Here is a 26,982-nt window from a genome sequence, read left to right on the forward strand (position 1 = left end):
GTGATGAACATAGGAGTGTGTGTGTCTTTTTGGTAGAATTATTTATTTTCTTTTGGATATATACCCAGTAATGGGATTGCTGGGTTGAATGGTGACTCTGTTTTAAGTTCCTTAAGAAGTCTCCAAATTGCTTTCCAAAGTGGCTGAACTAATTTACATTCCCACCAACGGTGTCTAAGCATTCCCTTTTCTCTGCAGCCTCGCCAGCGTCTGTTGTTTTTGCTTTTTAATAACAACCATGCTGACTGGTGTGAGATGGTATCTTGTTGTGGTTTTGATTTACATTTCTCTGATGATTAGTGATACTGTGCATCTTTTCATGTTTGTTGGCTGCTTGTATGTCTTCTTTTGAGAAGTGTCCATTCATCTCTTTTGCCCACTTTTTAATGGTGTTATGTGGTTTTTGCTTGTTGAATTAAATTCCTTATAGATGCTGGATACCAGATTTTCATCAGATGCATAGTTTGTGAATATTTTCTCCCATTCTGTAGGTTGTCTGTTTACTCTGTTGATAGTTTTTTTTTGTTGTTGTGAAGAAGCTTTTTAGTTAAATCAGGTCCCACTTGTCAATTTTTTGTTTTGTTGCAATTGCTTTTGAGGACTTAGTCATACATTCTTTCCCAAGGCCAATGCCCAGAATGGTGTGTCCTAGGTTTTCTTTTAGGATTCTTATAATTTGAGGTCTTACATTTAAATCTTTAATCTGTCTTGAGTTAATTTTTGTATATGGTGAAAGGTAGGGGCCCAGTTTTATTCTTCTGCATATAGCTGGTCAGCTATCCCAGCACCATTTATTGAATAGGGAGTCCTTTCCCCATGCTTATTTTTGTTGACTTAGAACAAGTATTTATGAAGATAATTTAATTGAAGAGTTCCTTGTTCCTCTTACTCTCAGCAGACAACCCGACCTCCTATGGCCTGGCCTTATACCTCTCAATTTCGTGTCCTTTCTACCCTACATGTGTAAACTTCCATCTATACCCATCCTCATCTTGTCTTACTGTAGTGGTTTTCCAGACCAGACCAGTATTACCTGGGAACTTGTTAGAAATGCAAATTATCAGGCCCCATCCCACACCTACTGTATCAGAAAGGGTAGGATGGGGCCCAGCAGTCTGGTTTGACAAGCCCTTCAAGTGATTTTGATACATGCTTAAGTTTAAAAAAAAACCTGGTTACTCTACTTTTATTCACTTCTGTTTCATCAGGGACCTTTCTCTATCATTTGTCCTCTTTCTCTTCAGTGTCTTCCTCTTTACTGGTTATCTGCTCTCAAATGATAACTATGGTCAAATCGCTCTATCCTAAAATATTTTCTTGACCCTCTGACTTCAAAACACCATGCTATCTCTTTCCTTACCTTCTCATTCAGATTTTACAAGAGTAATCTTTACATTTCACATTTCCTCCATAACCTGCTGTAATCACTCCTGCTACTTGATTGAAATCACTCTCCGCAGGGTCATCAGTAATGTCCTCATTATCCAATCCAGTGGACATTTTAGTTCTCATCTTACTTAACCTATTTTGACTAATTACTTCTACTTGAAGTTCTTTTTTGGTTTTGTTACTACACTATTTAGATTCTTCTAGTTTTCCTATTCCTTAGTTTCATTTGTGGGCTTCCTTTTTATGCATATACTTTAAATCTTTTTCTTCTTCCACCCAAGGTTCCATCTTTAGCTCTTTTCTCCTCTTCAGTCTTTCCCTGGTGGCCTTTTTCATTCTTTTTAAAAATATTATTGTTATTATTATTATTATTATTGAGATAGAGTCTCACTCTGTTGCCCAGGCTGGAGTGCGGTGGCACAGTCTGGGCTCACTGCAAGCCGTGCCTCCTGGGTTCATGCCATTCTCCTGCCCCAGCCTCCCAAGTAGCTGGGAGTACAGGTGCCTGCCACCACGCCCGGCTAATTTTTTGTATTTTTAGTAGAGACAGGGTTTCACCATGTTAGCCAGGATGGTCTCGATCTCCTGACCTCGTGATCTGCCTGCCTCGGCCTCCCAAAGTGCTGGGATTACAGGCGTGAGCCACTGTGCCCGACTGCCTTTTTCATTCTTAATACTTTAGCTCTCACTGTACCAGTTAGGTTATAGGCTAAGCTACTGTCACAAAGAAACTCAAAAATAAAACGTCTCCATATACAAGTTTATTTCTCTCTCATGTAACCATCTAGAGGACTGCAGTTAATGCTGGTAAGGCAGCACTACTTCATGTATTCATCCAGGATCCAGTTTTCTTCATTTTTGTTGCACTGCCATCTCCTAGGGCAGGGATTGGCAAACTACTGTCTGTGGGCCAAATCTGACCCACTCCCTGTTGTAAATAAAGTTTTATTGGAACGCAGCCACTCCATTTGTTTATTTATTGTCTTAAAGCTTTTGTGCTTCAGTGGCAGAGCTGAGTAGTCACAACAGAAGTTATAAGCCCTGCAAAGTCTAATATATTTACTGTCTGGACCCTTATAGAAAATGTTTGTTGACCCCTGTCCTGTGGTATTATTTTAATCTGTATAGTTGAGGTTGGAGCACCATCAAACCTTCATTCCAGCCCATGGGAGAGAGTAAAGGGAAAGCAGTTTCCTTTTGATTTGTCAAAAATAAAATCAGGAAAAGTTTTAAAGTTTATTGTATGCAATAAGAGAAAGTACAGATCTTGATCCAGGATACTTCAAGCTGAGTGATAACAAACTTATCTTACAGTACAGTTTATAAAGCAGAAGGGCAGAAACATTTTGACCTTTTTTGTGATCGACTGTTATAAATTATCCTTCTTTTAAAGGCAAACAGCTGTGTAAGGTGATTGTCTATAGTTATTGGTTTCATTTCACTGAAGCATTCTGACAAAGATATAAAGCTTATGTTTTGTTGTTATGATTAGAGATAGCAGTTCTGAAGAAATAGGAAGACTTAAGTTTCGGTTCCCTGATGATGGGTGTCTGGTCTTGGGCTTTATCTCAATTGTCGCCTCCATTTTTATCTTTAACAGTTTAAATCTTTAAATATGTAGTTTTTGATAAGCAATTCCAAACATATGAGTGAGTAGAAAATAACATAGTACATTGAACATCTTTGTACACATCACCGAGATAGCTTGAGATTTTGCTAGACGTGCTTTTTTATTCCCTTTTTCTGAATTATTTTAAGGCACATTCCAGACGTTGTCATTTTTCCCCCCTATACTTCGATGTGCATCTCATAAAAGGAATATTTTTCTATATAACCGCGATGCTATTGTTACATTGAACAAAATTAACATTCATTAATAACATCTAATAATCTGTGTTCACGTTTCCAGACTGTCTTATATTTTACAGTTGATTTGTTTAACTTGGGTTCCAAAGCCTATGCATTATATTTAATTGTTATGTTTCTTAAGTCCCTTTTATTCTAGAGTACCCTACTCCTGTCCATATACCTTTTATTTATTTATTTATTTATTTGCTTTTTGCCATTAACTTGTCAAATAAATGGGATCAGCTCTCCTTTAGAATTCCCAAGTTTTGGATTTGTCTTTTGTAATTTAGTCCTCTAAATCTTCTATCTCTGTAAAAGGAAGGTTTCTGTAAAGGTCATACTGAGTCATGTGAGGAGGCACACAGTGTTTAGTTGTCCCAATATAGGTATGTTAAGATTGATCAGTGGGTTCAGGCGTGACAGTCCGATTTCTCCTTTGTAGTTTCCTGTCAATCCTTCATCTAATGGTTTCATCCATTGGTGACTATTACCTGAATCAATTGTTTCATTTAAGGTCGCAAAGTGGTGATTTTCTGATTCCATCATTCCATCCATGTTTCTTAGCTAGAATTCTTCTGCAAGGACAACCTTTCTTTTTTTTTCTTTTTTTTTGAGATGGAGTCTTGCTCTGTCGCCCAGGCTGGAGTGCAATGGCGTGATCTCAGCTCACTGCAACCTCCATTTCCTGGGTTCAAGCAATTCTGCCTCAGCCTCTCGAGTAACTGGGATTATACAGGTGCACACCACCACGCCTGGCTAATTTTTGTATTTTTAGTAGAGACGGGGTTTCGCTATGTTGGCCAGGCTGGTCTCAAACTACTGACCTCAGGTGATCTGCCCACCTTGGCCTCCCAAAGTGTTGGGATTATAGGCGGCCAAGGACAACTTTTTCTCATTTAGTAGGGCGTTTGGCTATTCTGAAATACAGGTGATTTCCTTCTAAGTAAGACACTGGGAAGTTTCAACCATTATTTCTGTTCATGTTCCATTCTGAAAGACTTAGTTCTATGGCTACATCTAGCTGCAAGAAAGGAGAGTAGATTTTGGGAGACAACTCATATCTACCACACTACCCAGACCTGCTGGGTCATCTAAACTAGAAACCTAGATCATCTTTGATTCTTCTCTATCTTTGCTTCCTTCTAGTATTGGATTACATACCAAGTTTCTACAGATTTTGCCTCATCTATCTTTCTCAACCCTGTCCTTTCCACACCATTCCTCTTGTAGGGCCTCATCTCAGTAGCCTCCTAACTTGTCCCTTCACTCTAGTGTGTACTCCACTTCCTCAACCCATCCCCAGGTGAAGCTAGAAAGATCTATCTAAATCCATATCTGATCTACTATGTACTGCTTCTTTGCCTTTGTGCATGTAGCACTTTCTTCCTGAAATGTCTTTCTCATTTTCCTGGTGAATTTGTCCTTCAAGACAAGGCTCATAAACAGGGCCAGGACTAGGGCAAAACAAGTAAGGCAGTCCCCTTTGATGCAGAATGTAAGAAGGTGCCACAAAACTCAGTAATCAATATAAACAACATTTGTATGCAGTATTTTAAAGTAATCAAAATTAATGCAAAAAATTCATGATGAACCAGATACCAAGATTTCATATAACTCATCTCATTCACCTCACCCTAATCCTGGCCCTGTTGATTCCTAGCTTTAGTTAAATTTGATATTTGATTCATCATGGCTTTTTGTGGATTAATTTTGGTTAAAAATATCGTATTGAGACATCATTTATCTTGATTACTGAGTTTTTCTTGCACTCCCTAACATTTCATGCCTAAGAAAAGATTAATTTTGGTTAAAAAATATCATATTGAGATGTCATTTATCTTGATTACTGAGGTTTTCTTGCACTCCCTTACATTTCATGCCTAAGAAAAGCACTTCACTTGCCTCATGCTAGTCCCTGTGTTGCTCAGGAATCACCTCCTTAAAGAAGTGTTCTACTTACCACAGTGTATTAGTAGTTTTGATTTGTCTTTGTGACAGTTTGTATCTTGATTTAATGGGTTTAGGTTTTTATAATTATATTTTAAAACTCTTAGTAGTAACAGTTAACTTTCTGCATAAAAGCATGTTGCCATTACATGACTTACTAAATACATTTGTTGAAACCTAGAATGGTAGCATAAAAATCAGGCCTACATTTGGGCCACTAGTATTTAGTGACTGACTACTAGGATTGTATGTGTGCAGAGTCTGTGGGGAATTGTACCAAACCTTTTACACGGCCATTTAATGCTATCTTTCCTTTCTTGCAGCTCTGAAAGGCCACTTGGCAGAATATAATATCATGCTTTTTATAAATAGAACTCAACTTAAGGTCTCATAAACATAAAATTATATTTTAAAACACATTTTTCCTTTTTATAATTACATAAGCAATGCATGTTTAATGTAGAAAAATGTGGAAGGCAGAAAAAACACAAAAGAGAAAAATGCTTACTTGTAGCCTCACCACTCAGACATAAACCACTGTAAGTATTTAGTTTTATATGTTCACCTCGTCTCTTTGCTGTGCTTATGGATATTTTTAAGTTTACATTTTTTAATAAAAATGATATAGTACTTTGCAATATTTTTTTTTCTGGTTAGCAATTTTTGATATCTTTCAGTGTCAGCAAATACCATCGTACAACAAAATTTTATGGCTCCATAGTATTCTATTAAATGAATGTATAATTTCTGTAACCAATCTGTGTAGTTGTTGTTTTTGGATATTAAGTTGTTTCTAATTTTTCACTAAATGAGTCATTTTTTAGTCCTGCTGAGCACTTGTTCTTTCTTTTCCCCAGATTTTCTTCTAGCTCCAGAAATAATAGACTTAGTGTGAGGAATGTGAGGCTGATGAAAATCATCTTTATAAAATACACTTTGACACAAATTCTTTTTCTATACAGTTTAACTAATTAACTTTATCATAATAGCAGATATTTTTCTGGGATTCCCGAATACTGCTTTTTACATTTTAGATAAATTTAAAATGAATTTAAAGGAATTTAAAATGAATTTAGCATTTTGGTTCTCTCTGACAAAATAAAATGTTCACCTCTTTTCATTTTAGATTCGAATGCAGGCTCAAGGAAGCTTGTTCCAAGGGAGCATGATTGGAAGCTTTATCGATATATACCAACAAGAAGGCACCAGGGGTCTGTGGAGGGTAAGTACTCTTTTCCTGCTATTATTCTACACTCCTCAGTTCCTATAATTTGCAAAGAATACTTTTTTAATATAAAGACATAAAATCGTGAATTATAATCCAGAAACTAAGGTAAGAAACTCCTCATCTCCTTTGAAAGGCCCAAAACTTATCATTGGCCTTTTATTTCTGCATAATTTTTAGGGATTATATAGGTGGGGAAAGTTATTACATTATTTGAGATGGTCATTTTGATCATATTCACAGTGAATGTAGTTGTTCAGTGTATTTTTTTTGCCAGTTTTGTACTAACACGATGATGTATGTCTTTGTAGTGTTTGTGTTCAAAAGCTGTTACTGGCCGTGTGCTGTGGCTCATGCCTGTAATCCCAGCACTTTGGGAGGCCAAAGCGGGTGGATCACTTGAGGTCAGGAGTTCGAGACCAGCCTGGCCAACATGGTGAAAGCCCATCTCAACTAAAAATACAAAAATTAGCCAGACATGGCAGTGTACGGCTGTAGTCCCAGCTACTCAGGAGGCTGAGGCAGGAGAATTGCTTGAGCCCTGGAGGTGGAGGTTGTAGTGAGCCAAGATCATGCCACTGCACTCCAGCCTGGGTGACAGGGCGAGACTCTGTCTCAAAAAAAAAAAAAAAAGAGCTGTTACCTTAAACAATTTTTTAACCTAAAAAGTATAACATGTACTGAAAAATATTGAGAAAATATAGAAAAGTAAAAAGAAAAAAATCCAGTAGTCCCACTGCCTAGAGATAATTTCTGTTAAACTTTTTGTCATATTATCTTTCAGTCTTCTATCTATACTTTGCTTTGCATCACTGTTGCTCTAACTTTTTAATCCCTAAGTGTTGTAATATTAATAAGATTATTAGTAGAATATACAGAGAGAGTGGAATGGGAAATCTTTAATAGACTTTTAAATAAAAATGAGAGCTTTGCTATTTTTCTTCCTTTATAATTTTTCATAACAAAAATTTCAAGCATAAGGAAAAATTGAAAGAATAGAACTGCTGGGCGCGGTGGCTCAAGCCTGTAATCCCAGCACTTTGGGAGGCCGAGGCGGGTGGATCGCGAGGTCAGGAGATCGAGACCATCCTGGCTAACACGGTGAAACCCCATCTCTACTAAAAAAAATACAAAAAACTAGCCAGGCGAGGTGGCGGGCGCCTGTGGTCCCAGCTACTCGGGAGGCTGAGGCAGGAGAATGGCGTGAACCCGGGAGGCGGAGCTTGCAGTGAGCTGAGATCCGGCCACTGCACTCCAGCCTGGGCGACAGAGCGAGACTCCGTCTCAAAAAAAAAAAAAAAAAAAAAGAAAGAATACAACTATGAAATACATACCTGTGAGCTGGATTCGATGACTGTTAAAGTTTGGTCGTATTTGCTTTATCTGTTTATGTGTATACACACAAACACTCTCTCTTTTAAGCTAAGCTAAATGAAAGTAGGTTGCAGACATCATGGCACTCAATTAAATACTTAATTATGCATCTCCTAAGAATAAGGATATTCTTCTACATAATAATACCATTATCATATCTAAGAAAATTAACAAGTCCCTAATACCTAATATCTAGCCCATATTAGAATTTCCTGTTAATGAGACCAGGCTAATTCAAAATTTATTTTCTTCCTTCCTTCTTTTTTTTTTTTTATTTGACAGAGTCTCGCTTTGTTGCCTGGGCTGGTCTTGATCTCCTGGCTTCAAGTGATCCTCTGGCCTTGGCCTTAACAGATGTGAGCCACCATGCCTGGCCAGGCTAGTTTTCTTATAAAATGTTTCCTGATTGTGTTTAAGTTGTTTCTCTGTCTTTTGTATTTCCTATAAACTGTAAGTAGGGTATATTGGCTTGATTAGATTCATGTTAAACGTTTTTGATAAGGGTGCTTCATAGGTGATGCTGTGTATTTCATACCGCATCACAGCAAGAGGCACATAATATTAGTTTGTCCCATGATTAGTGGTACCAAGTTTGATTATTTGGTAAGATAACGTCCACCAGATCTCGCCATTGTAAAACATAAGTTTTTTTTTTTTTTTCCCTCCTTTGCAATTAGCAAGTAATCTGTGAGGTGATAATATTCTAGTAACGTGCATATATCCTAATATCTAATCACCTTTCATCTAACTAATGGTCTTTGCATCCATTAATGGTCCTTGAGGTTTGCTTTTTGGTAATAGCAGGGTACACTTTCTTGATATATCTAATTTAAAGCCAGAAAATAGAACTAACTAGAACTTTCTCATAAACTGATGATAAGGAACAAAAACAGAGGAATAAATAGAATTGGAGATTTTTTCACAGGAGCATAGCTACTTTATATTTTATTGTAGTAAAAAGTAGGCATAACATAAAATTTGCCATCTTAACCATTTTCGATGGTTCAGTAGTGTTAAGTACATTCACATTGTTGTACAACTGATCTCCAGAACTCTTTAGGTCTTGTAAAACTGAAACTCTATACCCATGAAGCAGTTCCCCATTTCTCCTTCCCCTAGCCCCTGCCAACCCCATTCTATTTTCTGTCTCTATCAATTTGATTATTATAGGTACTTCATGTAAGTGGAATCATATAATATTTATCTTTTTGTGACTGGCTGATTTTATTTAGCATAATATTCTCAAGGTTCATCCATGCAGTAGCATGTGTCAGAATTTCTTCCTTTTTAAGGCTGAATAATATTCCATTGTATGTATATACCACATTTTGTTTATCCATTCAACCATTGATGGACATTTGAATGGCTTCTGCCTTTTGCCTATTGTGAATAATGCTGCTGGGTAAATGGGTGTGCAAATATCTTTTTTAGACCCTGCTTTCAATTCTTTTGGTTATATAGTCAAAAGTGGAATTGCTGGATTATGTGGTAAATCTATGTTTATATTTCGAGAAACTGAACATAACTGTTTTTATGATCCAGGCTACTTACATGATCTAGGCACCTAACATAAAGAAGCAAAGTACATTGTTGAATGTATTCTTCTGAGACAGACATGTTTTATTTGCATGTTAAAAATACAGGACTTAGTTTTCATTTCAACAAGAAAATATGTTTGCATTTTTCTTCAAACATGCTCATCTTTGTTTGTTTTATCTTCTCGCTCTGATTGTAACATGAATAATGAAAACATTTCACTTTCTTCCTAACTTCATTGTAAGAAAAAATAGCACGAGTACAATAACAAGGTATAACTAGCACTTACCACAGATTTGGAGAGAGAGTAGCGTGGTGGGGACTGTGGTCCTGGAAAGCACAGTCCCCATTGAGAGAGGACAGCTACTCCTTAGCTCCAGCCCATTGCTGCCATGCGTTGACGGTGAGCCCAGTGTGGTCAAATTTTCTGGCCTTTCAAGAGATGCTGGAAATCTGCATTTCTGTGTGAAATATCCTGATTTTTACATATTAACAGCCAATTCAGTCTTTTGGAAACACTGTGGGCCACTCAAAACATGTCTATAGCCTGATTTTGGACTGTGGGCTCCAGTTTGGGGCCTTTGTTCACCAAAGCAGTCTTCTGTGAAGGGTGCCCTCTTTATGAGAAGCAGGTCAAAGAGCCAGCAAGGAAGGCACCCTTCAGCTAGCCAGCCATATCAGCACAATCAAGCATCTTGGCACAGCTGTGTCACTTCCACTTCATTTTATTTATTTATTTATTTATTTATTTAGACGGAGTCTCGCTATGTCGCCAGGCTGGAGTGCAGTGGCACGATCTCAGCTCACTGCAACCTCCACCTCCTGGGTTTAAGCGATTCTCCTGCCTCAGTCTCCTGAGTAGCTGGGATTATTATTATTAGTTTTTAAAGTGAAAGCAAGTTTATTAAGTAAAGGAATAAAGAATGGCTACTCCATAGGCAGAGCAGCCCCACTTTATAAATTGAGTTTGGGAACTTAGAGATAACTGAAAACTTTTTAATATAGTAATTATCCCAGAAAGCAGATGTCCACATGGTATGTTATTTTCAACTTTAAATGACACCTAAACACAATTGTAAAAGTAAAACATTCATTGTGAAAATGTGAAAAGAAATAGATAGGCATAAAAATGAAAATTAACATCTCTTATCCTAATACCAGAGGAAAAAAATATTTTGATGTATTTCATTCTAATCCTTTCTAAGAATTTGGCATGTGCGTGTATACCTTTTCCCCTGAAGATAGAATAATACTATATATGATTTTATGCCTTGCTTTATTTAACATGCTATCATAAGCATTTTCTTGTGTCGTTAATAAATGTGTCTTTTAATGTACTAGCAACCCTGTGTTGTAATGGGAGCTGTGATAGGAACATCATGCTAGCGAGTGAAACCCTGGTAATGTTACCACAGCAGGAGTTGTTAGCAAAGGACCACTTTCCCTTGACTTTTTCTCTTGCTTCTTCATACCTTTGCTGTCACCCTAGTGTTTGTCCTTTCTGCACATCTGAAAATTCTGTGAGTTAAACTTGAAAGCTGTCTTCCCCCCACTGATTTTTGCTTCATGATTTTATTTATAACAGCTTTATTGGGAAAATTCACATATTATAATGATAATTCCCAAATTCTTTATTGGGATAATTCACATAAAAGTATGCGATTTAATTGTTTTTAGTGTATTCACAGATTTGTGCAGCCATTACCATTGTCTAAGTTTAGAACATTTTCACTGGGAGGCCGAGATGGGCAGATCACGAGGTCAGGAGATCAAGACCATCCTGGCTAACAAGGTGAAACCCCGTCTCTACTAAAAATACAAAAAAAAAAAAAAAAAAAAAAAAATAGCCGGGCGTAGTGGCGGGCGCCTGTAGTCCCAGCTACTTGGGAGGCTGAGGCAGGAGAATGGCGTGAACCCGGGAGGCGGAGGTTGCAGTGAGCCGAGATCGTGCCACTGCACTCCAGCCTGGGCGACTGAGCAAGACTCCGTCTCAAAAAAAAAAGAAGAAGAAGAAAAAAAAAAATTTTCATTACCAAAAAGAAACCCTTACCCTTTACCCATCACTTCTCATTTCTCCCAGCCCTCCTAGCTGCAGAGAACCACTACTCTACTTTCTGTCTCTATAGATTTGCCTGTTCTAGGTATTTCATGTAAATGGAATCAGGCAATATGTAGACTTTTGTGACTGGCTTCTTCCACTTAGCATACTGATTTTAAGGTTTATCCATGTTGCAGCATGTATCAGTACTTTATTCTTTTTTATGGCTGAATATTAATTCCATTGTGTGGATATGCCATATTGTATTTGTCCCTTCATCAATTAATGAGCATTTGGGTTCTTCGCACATTTTAGCTATTATAAATACTGCTATGAACATTTCTGTACACATTTTTGTATGAACATATATTTTCAGTTCTCTTGGGTATATACCTAGGTGTAAAATCGCTTGCTCATATGGTAATCTGTGTTTAACTTTTTGAGGAAATGCCAAATTGTTTTCTACAGTGGCTGCCCCATAGCATGTAAGGGTTCCTATTTCTTCACTTCCTCACCAACGCTTGCTCTTTTACTTATTTATTTATTAATTAATTTTTTTTTTTCGAGGCAGGATCTTGCTGTGTTGCCCAAGCTGGAATGCAGTGGTGCGATCATGGCTCACTGCAGCCTCAGCCTCCCAGGCTCAGGTGATCCTCCCACCTCAGCATCTCAAGTAGCTGTGACTACAGGCACATGCCACCATGCCTGGCTAATTTTAAAATCTTTTTAAGAGATAGAGTCTTACTGTATTGCCCAGGTTTGTCTAGAATTCCTGCTCAAGTGATCCTCCTGCCTCAGTCTCCCAAAGTGCTGGGATTACAGGCATAAGCCACTGCACCTAGCCTTCTTTTACTTAAAAGAAAAATCATTATAGTCCTCCTAGTAGGTATGAAGTGGAATGTCCTTGTGGTTTTGATTTGCATTTCCCTAGTGACTAATGATGTTTAGCATCTTTTCATCTGCTTATTGGCCATTTGTGTATCTTTTTTGAAGGAAATATCTTCAGGTCTTTTGGCCGTTTTAAAATTGGATCGTTTGCCTTTTTTGTTGTAAGAGTTCTTTATATATTCTTGACACCAGTCCCTTATCAGATATATGAGTGGCAAATGTTTTTTTCCTTGTGTGTGTTGGCTCTTCACTTTCTTGGTGGTGTCTTTTGAGTCACAAAAGTTTTTAATTGTGATGAAGTCCAGTTGATCTTTTTCTTTCTTTTGTCTTTTGTGCTTTGGGTGTCATATCAATTATTTTATTTTTAGTATAGCAAGTGAATTGGAAATTTGTAAATGTTCCCTTATTAGTCATTGATTTGAAAGAGTGACCTGTGTACTTCAGACTTGTATTTTTCTGTTACTTTTCAACTCCTGACCTATTTTGTTCACTCTAAGACATCATTCCCTTTATATTTCCTTGGTGCCTAATGTCACTTGTGTTTTGTAGGGTGTGGTTCCAACTGCTCAGCGTGCTGCCATCGTTGTGGGAGTAGAGCTACCAGTCTATGATATTACTAAGAAGCACTTAATATTGTCAGGAATGATGGGTGATACAATTTTAACTCACTTTGTGTAAGTAGGATGGGATGTGCTCATTTTATTTCCAGCATTTTGAGTACAAAAAGTCTCTTTTACTGAAATCCTCAGGTGGAATTTGATAACTGGTACGTATGGCCTAAATACCCTTGTCTCTTCTATTATCAGAACTTCAAGCCTTGTGAACACTTTATACTTCACAGAAATCCCAGGTGCTGTGGGGGCTTGGGTACTTGGGAATATTTTCTAATACAGCAGCCTATCAGAGGTCTGTCTGATTTACATTTGTCCATACACAGCCTCTATATCTAATAAGCACATCTATTATTTGCTTTGGTTAATTTTGTTTGAGAAAGCAAACTTTTCTCAATGGGAATCAGAAAAAAAGGGGTAAATAAGGTCTGTGAAACTAAAGCACAGTTTTTTGGCTAAAGACTGTTGCTAATCTCACTTTACGTTTTCTTTGTCTTGCAACCCTTATGATAATTTTGTTACTCAGATGCATTTGGCATATGATGCTGTGGTTTGAAAAATTTATGTAACTAATAGGTGGTGCATGATGCTTTCTACTTAGGAATCTTATTAGGTTTAGAAACTCTCCTTTTAAAAAGAGGCTGAGTTTCAGATTGAAAACTGAAGCCTTTGAATGATGTCTCTTTAGAAAAATTTCCTGTCTCTTTAGATTGTAATGAAAGGCCAAGTGCCAGGTTTTATCTGATGGGTCTGACTTATATTGTACAGTTTACATTTAGCCTAATTTCTGTTTAAGTGGGCAGGGAGTGGAAGTGGGGTCAATCTACTTAAACTTTTCCTTTCAGTTCCAGCTTTACATGTGGTTTGGCTGGGGCTCTGGCTTCCAACCCGGTTGATGTGGTGCGAACTCGCATGATGAACCAGAGGGCAATCGTGGGACATGTGGATCTCTATAAGGGCACCGTTGATGGTATTTTAAAGGTAAGTACATTGTGGATTTGGGTTACAATTTGGTTTTCTTTGATGTCTTAGACCTTCCTTCAGTTCTTATTATTAGTTGCTACATACCATTTTGAAGATGAAAGAATCATATTTTTTAGTAGCTTCTCAGTTATTCCCAGGTAGAAAAGCTGTCTCCTTAGCAATCTGCTAATTTGCAGTGGTATTTAATATAATGATTCCCATTTGAATGCTTTAAAATACAGGATACTTTTATTAATAGTATCATGTAGAATTAGTGATAGAAAAGACAGTATATCCCCCATTTGCCTACTTCATACAACACAGAGACCCTGCAATAGATAACTCAGTACTTAAGGAAAAAAGCCTGTACTTTATTTCAGTTCAGGGTTATGCTGTTGTTCACTCTGGCTTTGAAAGTTCCTGCTGTTGTGTTTGTGGGAACTGAATATTCTAAAAGTATTACGTAATTACTGGTGATATTATTGCTACTGAAAACAAATTGAGGCTAAAATATGATGTTGCCATATGGTTTCTCTCCTATTATCAGTTTTGTTTAACAATATTACATATTAGAGACCATTTTAGTAGTTAGAGAGAAATTACAGATATTACAAAAGTACTATAGGTATACAAACAGATAATCAGTATAGCCTAATAAGTGATAAACTCAGAGTTCTCAATTTGGAAGCATTGAGATAGGCTCCCTGTAGATGGTGGCATCTTGAATAACAATAACTCACATCCACTTAGTGCTTTTTTGTGTGTCAGGAACTGTCCTTATGAGACTTACGTGTATTCGTTCATTGAATCCTCACCATTACCCCACGAGGTAGACACTGAAGCACTGAAAAATTAAGCTGCCTAAGGTTTCACAGCCACTAAGTAGAACTGGAATTTAAACTCGGATCATTTGACCTCAAACTGACATTTACCTCTCCATTATGGTGCTTTCCTCATATTGGTGGCCAAGGGTTAGATTATAAAGGATACTGAATGCTATATTGAGGTGCTTGAAATTTTTTTTTAACTTGTCAGGGAGCTGTTGAAAGTTTTTAATCAGATTAGCTTTGCATTAAATAGATCACTTTGGCTTTGTGGAGACTAGATCTACCACAGTGGTTCCTCATCTTGGGTACACATTGGAATCACTTGGGGGAACTTTCTCAGCTCCCTCCTCTACCTTAGACCAATTAACTCAAAACCTGCGGAGTAAGGTCCAGGTGTCAATATTTTAAACTATATCAGGTGACTGCAATGTTCACCCAAGGTTGAAGACTACTAAGGGGATAAGCCTGGAGCAGTGATTCTTAAAAGTTTAACATGCATCAGAATCACCTGGAGGGCTTGTTAAACTGCCGTTCACTTGGACCCATCTCCAGATTCTGATTTAGTAAGTATGGAGTGGGACCTGGAAATTTGCATTTTTAACAAATTCCCATGCAATACTGATGCTGCTAGTCTGGAGACCACACTTTGAGAACCACTGACCTACAGATAGGGAAACTGAATAGAAGGCTCTTGTAATCTGAGAAAGAGGGGATGAAGGCCTGAACTTGAGCATGATAATGGAGATATAGAAGGTGGGACAGAGTCAAGAAAGAATGAGTTGATAGAGTCAACAGGATTTGGTTGACTAGATGTGGAGAGGTGTGGGAGAAAGGAGGTGTCAAAGATAAATTCTGGGTTTTTGGAGTTGGTGACCAGGTGGTGACATTCATTGACAGAGGCATCACAAGAGGAGCAGGTCTTGGGGGAGACATCATAGTTTTGGATACTCAGTTTGATATGCATGAGGAAAATCCAGTGGATACATTTGGATATTCTAGCCCTGACTCAAGACAGGGTTCGTGGATATAGATAAAAGCCCATGGAGTCATTAGCACACAGGTGGTATATAACTGTGGAGAGAGTTGACCAAGGAGACTAGGTAGAAGAGTTCACAACCTTTTTGCCTTCCCAGCATACTGGAGTACTATAAAGTTCTTTCCTGTAATAATGATTGACTGAGGCAGCAATTCTCAGACCCTGGAAAGTATAGTTTGGCAAAAGCCCCCGTTGGTATTTCTGCATTTGACAATCACTGGTGTAGAGGGAAGAGCACTGGGCCAAGGAAAGAACACTGCGGAATACCAATATTTATTTATTTATTTATTTATTTATTTATTTATTTATTTATGCCCAGACTGGAGTGCAGTGGTGCGATCTCGTCTCACTGCAACCTCTGCCTCCTGGGTTCAAGCAATTCTCCTGCCTCAGCCTCCTGAGGAGCTGGGATTACAGGCACCCTCCACCACACCTGGCTTATTTTTGTATTTTTAGTAGAGACAGGGTTGCACCATGTTGGTCAGGCTGGTCTCGAGCTCCTAACCTCATGATCCGCCTGCCTTGGCCTCCCAAAGTGTTGGGATTACAGGTGTAAGCCACCGTGCCCTGCCCGGAATACCAATTTTTAAGATCTTGGCAGATGAGGAACCTAGGAAAGACACCAAAGATGAGGAAACTTAGAGAGTAGTGTCATGGGAGCCAAAGGAGGAGTTTCAAGAAGGAATGAGTGGTTACTTAATGTCACATACAATAGAGATCTAATATGATAAGGACTGCAAAGCGTCTGTTGGATTTAATATTTTTTAGAAGGTTTGGTGAATTGGTGTTTGCAAAAGCCAGTTGCTGTGCATTGAGGAGTGTGTTTGATTATTCATTCAAGTAATAAAAAATAAAAAAATCAAGCTGACGCTTGAAGAGCACCCCCGCCGCCACCAAAAAATGAAAGAAATGTTTGTCTTATGTGCTAAGCACTGTTCTAGGTTGTTGAGGATGTATTGGTAAATAAACCATAATGTCCCTGTCTTTATGACACTTGGATTCTAATAGAAGGAGATAAACACAGGAAGTAATAATAGATAGACAGGTGTAAGAGCACTGTTTCAAGAAGATTGGCTAAAAGATTTACTATACAATAATATAGTAATAGCTAATATTTATTGAATGCTTATTCTGTCCCAGGCACTGTACATGGAGTATATCCTTTAACTCTCACAGCAACACTGTGGAGTAAATATTATCTTTCCTATTTTATAAAGGAGGAAACTTAGGTTCAGAGTAGCTAAATAATAACTTACACAAGATTACATAGCTAATAAGAGGCAGATCTGAGACTTAATCCACAATCTGTCTCATTCCAAAGTTTCTACTTACAACCACTATGCTGTTTTGAATCTGCAGAAACATGTTTTTATGTTGGTAGTAACCTTTAAGTACTTACATTTGCTCAGTCATTTACTTATGTGCTACTAAAAATTTTTAATAGCAGTCATTTTTTAAAAATGACTTTGTTCTATTTTGCCATTATGTGTAATAGCATCATACTTTATTATTTTGTCTATGCTTGTCTATAGAAGTTCTTTGTTTTCACACAACTGCCTTATGCCAAAAGGTGCCTCCCCAGTTCTCATGTTGTGAAGAAATTGGTCACTGTTTTTGGAAATTTATAAAGATTCAAGCTGGGTGCTGTGGCTTGCATCCTGTAGTCTTAGCTACTCGGGAGGATTGCTTGAGTCAGAGTTTGAGGCTGCAGTGAGCTACGTAGGCTTGCCACTGCACTCCAGTCTAGGCGACAGAGCAAGACCATGTTTCTTAATTAAAAAAAAAAAAAAGATCCAGATGGCTCATAAGAGTATTAGAGACCCTTACTGTTTTTGTGTTCACCTCTTCAACAAATACTTACGGGAAAATTTCTTGTGCCAGACACTGTGTTAGGTGGTGGTGACACAATGGTGAACAAACAAAGCTAGTTTCTGATCTCTTGGAGATTACATTCTAGTTGAGGGAGACACAATAAACACACAATGCACAGTATAATTTTAGATAGAAATAGATGCTATGCAGAAAACAACAGCATATTGCAGTAGTGACTCAGTAGTGGGGAACGACTTCAGCAAGGATGGTCAAGAAAAACCTCTGAGGAGGTGACATTTGAGCTGAGATCTGAATGATGATGAATTGGCCATGAGAGCTGGGAGAAAAGCATTTCATAAAGAGGGAACAGGTTACTAAAGGTCTGAGTTGGAAATAAGCTGGACATGTTCAAGGGTTAGAAAGAAAGCTAGTGTGGCTGAATGTGTGGTGAATAAAGGGAGAAACTAGTAGGAAATGAAACTGGAGAGAAAGGCAGCAGCTAAATCATGTAGGATCCTACAGGTCTTTGCAGAGAATTTGTAATTAGAATGAAATCCACCAGGAAGCCATTTGAGAGCTTTAAGCAGGAAGTGATATGCTCTGATTTATAATTTTAAAAGATTGTTCTAGCTTCTAGGTAGAGATTTTAGACCAATTAAAAGTCTATTGTGGTAGTCCAGGTAAGAGATTATGAGATTGGATGGTCTCTCAGAGGTCTCTTGTCATTTAACAGTCTAGGTTCTAGGTTATTCACATCTAGGCTTTATTTGGGGTGATTTTCACAATTTTCCAACATCAGTTTTGGTCTCAGACCTTTACTATTTGCTGAAGATCCACTGGGGGAAACATATTACCACTATATCTTCATAAATATTGTGCTTATTATTTTACTGTTTGTTCCCAAAAGTGGTTAGTAAGGATAATTATCTCTAGTATACTTAATGAACAGGATGGGATAAAGGATATTTACAACTCTGGCTTCTCATATTATTGTCTTATACAAATATTTCCTTTTTTTAGAATTGTGGTGGGTTTCACTTCACTATTGGAAAGGCCAAATAACATTTTTCAATGTCTGACACAATGCCTAACACACTGTAGTTACTTAATAGATATTTGTCCATTATATATGAACCATTTCTGCTGGCTAAATTCAGCACATGCCACCAGTTTATAATGTTTATGTGTAATTTATCATTTAATTCTCATAACCATGTATATAAGATCCCTGTTGTATAAAGTAGGAAACCAAAACTCAAAACACTTCACATTTTTCTTCATGTAATCCTCAAAGCATTCACATGAGGTAGGCCATGGCATTATATAGAATTTATAATGATGAAACAGACTCAGAGAAGAATAATAACTTGCCCAACTTTCTATTTTCTTACCCTGCTTTAGTTTTCTTTGTAGCACTTATTTTTGGATATAATATATATCAATTTGTGTATTTGTCAGCCCCACTAGAATATACACTCCATGAGGGTAGAGACTGCTGTGTAGGTTACCTATTGCTGTGTAACACATTACTCCAAAACTCACTGCCTTAAACATTTGTTATTTTGCAATTTCTATGGGCCAGGGATTGCAACGCAGCTTAGCTGATTCTAGCTTAGGCTGTCTCCTGAGGTTGTAGTTCATATGTCAACTAGGGTTGCTGCCATCTAAAGGCTTGACAGGCTGGGATAGCTGCTTCAATGATCACTTGTGCAGCTGTTGGCTGGAGCCCTCAGTTCCTCACCATGTAGTCCTCTCTTCATCATATAGCAGATGGTTTCCTCTAGAGTGAATGAATCCAAGAGAGAATAAGACAGATGCTTTATTATATATAATATATATTTTATAACCTAGCAATAGAAGTGACATATGTTCACTACTACTGTATTCTGTTGGTGACACAGACCAAATACTATGAGGTGGAGGCTACACAAGGGTACAAATAACTGGAGGTAGGGTTCATTGGGGGCCATCTTGGAGGCTGGCTACCATAGACACTTCTTCTGTCTTGTTTATTAGTATATTCCCAACATCAAGAATGGTGCTTTGCATATGTATGGTAGGTAAATATTTATTGATTAAGTGGGTGGATGGATTTAGACTACAGATGAATTTAAAATGGACCTTCAGAGAAAAGACTATTCATGGAGCCATAAGTTGCTCTGAGGTGGGAGTGGAAGGTGATGTCAAATGTAGAGAAAGGTGAATTCACTCTGTTTTTGGTTATATCTTTCCTGCAGATGTGGAAACATGAGGGCTTTTTTGCACTCTATAAAGGATTTTGGCCAAACTGGCTTCGGCTTGGACCCTGGAACATCATTGTATCCTTTGAGAGGATGAAAGCAAGTGCTTCAAGCTCCCAGATAATTCTAGCCTATGGGAAGGAAAATTTGATTATTAAAGCCTTTTAGGCTAGTGAGAAACTCAAGCATCCCATTGGTGACCCTTGAGAATGGAATTAAGTAGAGAAACAGCTTTCAATTGGAGGCTAATACAAACTAAAGGGGATGGAAAAGATATGTCAAACTTTACTCTTTAAAACAAAATGACAACAAACACAGCTAATCTGGAAGGGGCTATGAAGTTTTTAGGAACCCTGATGGAAGAAGCCTACAGGAAAGTCCATGCTGAGGTGGTTCAGATTTCCTACCCCTAACTGTAGGACCAAAATAGCCGGGAAATAAAAACAGGACAGAAGACATTCATGGGGTGACGGAATCCACAGCCAAGTAGGCTTCTTTCTTCATGGGTGAATCTGTCTCCTTCAGTTGTGTTTAGAGTGCCTCCTAAGTGCAGAGCCATGTATTGGATACTGTGTGTGGTGTTGTGTGTATAATGGCAAGCACCACAGCGTTGGAAAGTAATTCCCTGCCCTTGTGGGGTCTGTAGACAGAGAGAGGGTATCTCGTTCCCTCTTGGAATCACTCTGATCTTATATGTTATCATTGATGTTCTTGGTTACTGTGTGTGTGTGTGTGTGTGTGTGTGTGTGTGTGTGTGTGTTTGTCCTGTTTCCCCCTGAAGACTACAGATATATTAAGAGTTTTACTCTGTTTATGTTGTTCGATGCTAGTGATCTAAATGGGCACATGGTAGGCACGCAACACATGCTTGATTTGACAGGTGGTGTTTTAAAAAAGATTTTAAAGCAAATGAAGCTTAGAATAGCATAGACTAATTTAAGAGAATGCAATGCTAATTTTAGAACTAGCTTTGGCTTTCAGTATCAACCTGGTGATCTTCCTTGACTTACTCCAGTTTTTTATTACATACGAGCAGCTAAAGAGGCTTCAAATCTAAGAACTGAATTATATGTGAGCCCAGCCCTGCCAGCCTTTCTACTCCTTTGCCCTTTTCCCATGTTCTGATGTATTTTGACAATGTCGTAAGTGTTTACCAAGCCGTTGGTCTCCTAAGAGCCTCCTGATGGAAGAACAGTGGGGTGATTCAAAGTTATTTCTATGTTTGTGTTACCATGTTAACTTTTCCCCGAGAGAAAGTGTTAACATTGAGACTCTGGCCCCAGATTGGTATCTTCTATGAAGATGGATACTGATGGGTGACATTGAAAACGGCCTGCTTTCCAAATGTGGTTAAATGTAATTGGTTAGCCCCAGACTTGGGCTAGAGCAGAAGGCATAGGCCAGGGTGGTTATTGCTATATGTGTTACAGACCTCGGTTCTCATTAAAGTATTTATTGGCAGAATCACTTTGTCTTTGTCTTCATTTACTATTTTCTCCTTTGCCAACTCTTGAAATTACATTCTCCAGAGAGTAATAAAAAGAAGATGTCTATGAAATTGAGACTGGACTCTTAAAGTGCACTTTTATGAGATGAGAATGAGTGCATTGTGTTTTCCCACTGCCATTCATGGGCATAATGCCACTGCTAAACGTTGGGCAGGTGGTTCTTTCTTAAACATGAATAAACAAGCAAGTGGCTCATTTGGAAGTTTCTACAGGTAAAAAGCTAAAAAAAAAGGCTTAAAATAGAAGCCTGCTCCCAGGGTTCTAATCATCTTACAGGTGTAAAGTTCTGGCTACTTTTTTTGTACTGGAACAGAGGCCGGTTCATTGTAGGCACTCAGATATTTGTGGAATCAATAGTTCTTCATCTTGATCCATTCATTAAGTTGTTCAACATTTATTATGTATCTATTATGTCTAGATTCTGGGACTATAAAATGACTAAGACATAGTGTCTGTTTTCAAGCTCATATTATAGAGGAAGAACAGATTTGTAAGTAAATAATTACAGTAGGACCTAAATACTATGTAAGAGATAAACAAAATGCTGTGTGGGAGCACAGAGGAGGAACAGCCTTACCTAGAGGATTTGCCAAAGGCTTCATAGCAGAAATGACACTTGAGCTGAGACAGCAAGAGTCGATGTTACCATGAGGATAAGGCATTATACATTTTGACAAATGTATAATATGTATCTATCATTATAGAATCATATAGAATGGTTTCACTGCCCTAAAAATCCTCTATGTTCCTCTTATTCATTCCTTCCTCTCCCCTAACCTCTGGCAACCACTGAGGCTTTTTACTGTCTCCATGTTTTTGCATTTTCCAGAATGTCGTATAGTTGGAATCATACTTTTCAGACTGGCTTTTTAAACTTACTTATATGCATATAAGGTTCCTCCATGTCTTTTCATGGCTTGATAGGTCATTTCTTTTTAGTACTGAATAATATTCCGCTGTCTGGATGTACCAGTTTATTCATTCACCCACTGAAGGACATCTTAGTTGCTTCCAAGTTTTGACAATTATGAATCAAACTGCTATAAATATTTGTGTGTAGGTTTTTGTATAGACATTTTCAACTCATTTAGGTAAATATAATACCAAGGAGCACAATTGCTAGATGGTACGATAAGAGTATGTTTAGTTTTGTAAGAAACTGCCAAACTGTCTTGTGAAGTGGCTGTACCATTTTGCATTCCCAGCAGCAATGAATGAGAGCTATTGTTGCTCCACATCTTCTCCAGCTTTTGGTGCTGTCATCAGTTTGGATTTTGGCCCTTCTGATAGGTGGGCAGTGGTATCTCATTGTTTATATTATTAATTTTTAAAAACATTTACTATATCCATCAGATACCCTACTCATACCCAAATTAGCAAAAGGGAACCCATTTTTCACAATAGTGCAGGCTGAAAATAGTTTTTTTTTTCTGTTGCCCAGGATGGAGTGCAGTGGCGTGATCTTGGCTCACTGCAACCTCCACCTCCCGGGTTCAAGTGATTCTCCTGCTTCAGCCTCCTGAGTAGCTGGGATTACAGGCGCCCGCCACATACCTGGCTAATCTTTTTGTATTTTCAGTAGAGACCGGGTTTCACTATGCTGACCAGGCTGGTCTCGAACGCCTGACCTCAGGTGATCCGTCCGCCTCGGCCTCCAAAGTCCTGGGATTACAGGTGTGAGTCACTGTGCCTGGCCTGAAAATAGTTTCTTGAAGGATTTATATCCATTGCAGAATGGCTTTAATTCACCTCAACCTAAATATTATTCCTTCAGAAAAACCTTCCAGTGATTTCCTCTCCCCCAATGTAAATAACTTTCCTCATTATAATTTCATATACCACATATCAGAATTTATATCTGTATTATATGTGTGTGATTATTTCACTAATTTCTGTATCTCCCATCATTTGGGGTTCCATGAAAATAGGGATTATGTCAGTTTTTTTCACTACTGGGTTCTCAGTGCTTTATACAGTTATGTGCACTTAGTACACATTTGTCAAATGAGTAAATGAATTGGTCTGTATCCAAAGGATCTGATTAAATGCCTAAAACATAGGAAAGGTTCAACAAATACTGTGGAATTTAAATTGAATTAAATTAAAATTTGATTAACTGGGCATGGTGGCCTGTAATCCCAGCTACTAGGGAGGCTGAGGCAGGAGAATCGCTTGAACCCGGGAGGCGGAGGTTGCAGTGAGCCAAAATCATGCCACTGCACTCCAGCCTGGATGACAGAGCAAGACCCCGTCTCAAAAAATTAAAAAAAAAAATTTTGAATTATTAGGAAAATGGCTGTAAGCTAAGGATTACTAAAGGTATGAGCAAGTAGGGCAGTGTTTTCCATGGTTTTAGTACTATATATCTGCTGGTGACTTCCAAATATACATCCTCAGCCCATACTTCTCCCTTGAACTCCATACTTCTATGTCCCACTGCTTATTTTACATCACTCATAAAGTCTAATAGGCACAAGTTGGGTTCAGTGGCACACATCTGTAGTCCCAGCTAACCCAGGAGGCAGAGGTGGGAGGATCACTTGAGCCCGGGAGCTCAAGGCCAACCTGGACAACATAACAAGACCCTGTCTCTAAAAAATAAAGTCTTAAATGACACTTCACAAAACAAAATTCTGGATTTGCCCCTAAAAACCCTTTTAGTGGCTCAGGCCTTGAAGTAATCCCTAATTCTGCTTGCTCTCTTCCACAACCCACATCCTTTCCCCTAGCAAGTCATATTTGAAGGGATAAAATGATAACCAAAATTTGTAGGTTGTAAGATGCAAAAACTTTCAACTTTTTCCCCCTTTTTCTGAGAGGCTGGAGAATGAAACAACTCAGATAATAGCTAATTAATAGTTTAATAAATAATTATTAACTATTAATAATAGGTAATACAGAGTATGGGTTTTATTATGTGCCAGGTACTGTTTAAGTATATTGTGTTTATACTCTGTCTACATCCTTACAACCAGCCCTATGAGAGTAGGTACAATTCTGCTTTTTCAGATGAGAAACTGAGGCACAGAAAGGTGAAATACTTTTGCCTCTAAAACATGACAGAGTCAGGATTCTAGCCCAGGCAGTCTGGCTCATGATCCCATACTTACAATCACTATGCTTGAAGTGTACTGACTTAACTTTGTCCAGTGTCACTTAAAGTTTATGGCAGGTGAGCAGTAAAGAATATTGATTTCATTAATTCCCCTATCTTTATAGCACCCTGGGAGAAAGAAGGTCAATAGTTTTTTTTTTTTTTTTTTTTTTTTTGAGACGGAGTCTCGCTCTGTCACCCAGGCTGGAGTGCAGTGGCCGGATCTCAGCTCACTGCAAGCTCCGCCTCCCGGGTTCACGCCATTCTCCGGCCTCAGCCTCCCAAGTAGCTGGGACTACAGGCGCCCGCCACCTCGCCCGGCTAGTTTTTTTTGTATTTCTTAATAGAGACGGGGTTTCACCGTGTTAGCCAGGATGGTCTCGATCTCCTGACCTCGTGATCCGCCCGTCTCGGCCTCCCAAAGTGCTGGGATTACAGGCTTGAGCCACCGCGCCCGGCCAGGTCAATAGTTTTTGTGGTTGGTCACTCTTTATCACTTAACAGTAATACTGGATTAAGATTATTTTCCTGGAGACCTGTGACTGCAAATACATCACTTCCCCTTTCTCCACTTTCTCCCACTTCTCCCTCTTCCCTTTGTTGGCCTTTCTTCTCCATGACCTCCTTCACTGCTCCACCCCCTTCTTCCTCCAGTCTGAGGACAGTTCACTAGGGGCAGCACAACAGGGTTCAAAAAGAGGGTCTTGCAGTCAGAGATGGCACACCAGAACAACATGAACTTCTTACTGTTTTATGTAAGACCATTTGTTGAAGAATGTGGAATTATTGATACAGATGCCACTAGTTTGAAATTTAGTAATTTGGACATGGGGCTAGGCTTTCCACCCTTTCTCCTCCAATGGAAAGAAAAATTTTCTTATGCTTATAAACAAATTTATAGGAGGAATGATTACTATGAACCTGATTATAAATTAAATCTCTATTCACCACAGCATGTCACTTAAGGGGTAATATTTTTATTAGCCTAATCCAGTCAGGATGTTTCATGTAAATTAAAGTAATAAAATTACTGGGTATTAAAAATAAATATCTTCATGTCTTCTCAAAATGGCCATTTCTCTCTCTCTCTCTCTCTCTATGTGTGTGTGTGTGTGTGTGTGTGTGTGTGTGTGTGTGTGTGTATATATATATATATATTTTTTTTTGAGATGGAGTCTCCCTCTGTTGCCCAGGCTGGAGTGCAGTGGTGCAACCTTGGCTCACTGCACCCTCCGCCTCCTGGGTTCAAATGATTCTCCTGTCTCACTCAGCCTCTCAAGTAACTGAGATTACAGGCATGCGCCACCACACTCGGCTAATTTTTGTATTTTTAGTAGAGACGGGGTTTCGCTATGTTGGCCAGGCTGGTCTTGAACTCCTGACCTCAGGTGATCCACCCACCTCGCCCTCCAAAAGTGCTAGGATTACAGGTGTGAGCCACTTCACCTGGCCAATAATTCTTATTTCTGAGGTTTCACTGTTAACGGATATTTCTTCTCTCTATTCAGTGTCTCAGCATCAGAATTCAGTTGTATTTTGGGCTGTGCTTTACTTACTATAAACACTTCATGCATCCTTGTCTCCCATTTATTTTGTAAATAAGAAAAACCATTTAACACTTTCATTGTATAAGATTACTAAGGGACCTGGTAATATTAAAGTGGTGGTTGGAATTTTGGATAAGAAATGTTTGGATTATGAGTCTGTTTTTCACATTTGAAATGATCTCAGAGCCATTCAGCTATGATTTCTTGGTTTAGTTTTCTCACCTTTTTTTTTTTTTTTAACTACTTCTGAGATGATATAATACCCATTTGCTTTTCTATAGGAAATGCTTTCATATTTGTTGAATGGCTCAATGGACACATCTGCAAAAATACTAAGGAGGGATTGGTGAGTAAAAGCACATTGAACAGTTTTGTTAGACAGCATGGCATTTTACTGGGCCTGTGACTGTGTTATCTCAGCAAGTTTATCAGCTTTTTAGTGGCTTAATGTCAACACAATTGAGATAGAACTGGAACTGATACGGATGTATCATGGTAAATGAGAACTGTGATTCAATCATGGGATTGTTGGGCAACATATACCAAATAAAAACAAACCTAAGCAGATGAAGAGAGCCCCTCAGGCTCTTGGCCCTACGGGGTTTTAGTTTCCCCAGTGCTTGATAGCAAGTGAATCCCGTCTGCCCCATTGTGTACAAGGCGCTTTGAAACAAACAGGAACTGCTTTGTGCATTAAAACAGACTCTTAGACTCTTAGCAGCTGCATCAGTCGTTTCTAGGACTCCTCATGAGAGGGCTCTTTGAGCCCAGTGGCTGATTATGGTCCCAACAGCTTGTAAATCCAGGGAACATATGGCTGAGTAGTAGCATGTTAAGCTCTCATGCACTTTACCCTGCCATGGTTGATCCATTAGGTGAAGCATATCTTGCCCTTTCAGCAAACTGCAAGACTATGGCTTCAAGGCTTCATTCAGCAAATTCAAGAATGGTTTCCTAGCTCTGTGTGAAAATGTTTTCTTATTCTCATGTCTACTTAGCATTTTATGGAGCAACTACGTCCGAAAATTTTAAGAACCAAAGCACTGAAGTCGATATCTGGATATCACACTGTGCTGTATTGATGATGAAGTTGTACTCT

At 38.5% G+C, this 26,982-nt stretch overlaps 1 protein-coding gene across 6 annotated transcripts in view; it reads left to right on the top strand.

Moving 5' to 3' along the window:
* Nucleotides 1-21,198, top strand: part of SLC25A14 (solute carrier family 25 member 14) — a 33,980-nt gene extending 12,782 nt beyond the window's left edge. For 4 of the 6 annotated variants that reach the window (XM_015128173.3, XM_015128172.3, XM_077987728.1 and 1 more), the window contains 5 exons: nt 6,311-6,406; nt 12,795-12,919; nt 13,702-13,837; nt 19,732-19,812; nt 20,750-21,198. In XM_015128173.3, coding sequence (XP_014983659.1) covers nt 6,311-6,406; nt 12,795-12,919; nt 13,702-13,837; nt 19,732-19,812; nt 20,750-20,791 — 480 coding nt within the window. In that variant the 3' untranslated portion in view covers nt 20,792-21,198. Of the gene's footprint in view, nt 1-6,310; nt 6,407-12,794; nt 12,924-13,701; nt 13,838-19,731; nt 19,813-20,749 lie in introns of those variants that run through there. The other 2 variants (NM_001257616.3, XM_077987727.1) reach the window with 2 other exon arrangements.
* Nucleotides 21,199-26,982: the final 5,784 nt, after the last annotated feature.

The sequence above is a fragment of the Macaca mulatta genome, chromosome X (genome assembly GCF_049350105.2).
Source record: "Macaca mulatta isolate MMU2019108-1 chromosome X, T2T-MMU8v2.0, whole genome shotgun sequence".
In the NCBI taxonomy this organism is placed as follows: Eukaryota; Metazoa; Chordata; class Mammalia; order Primates; family Cercopithecidae; genus Macaca; species Macaca mulatta.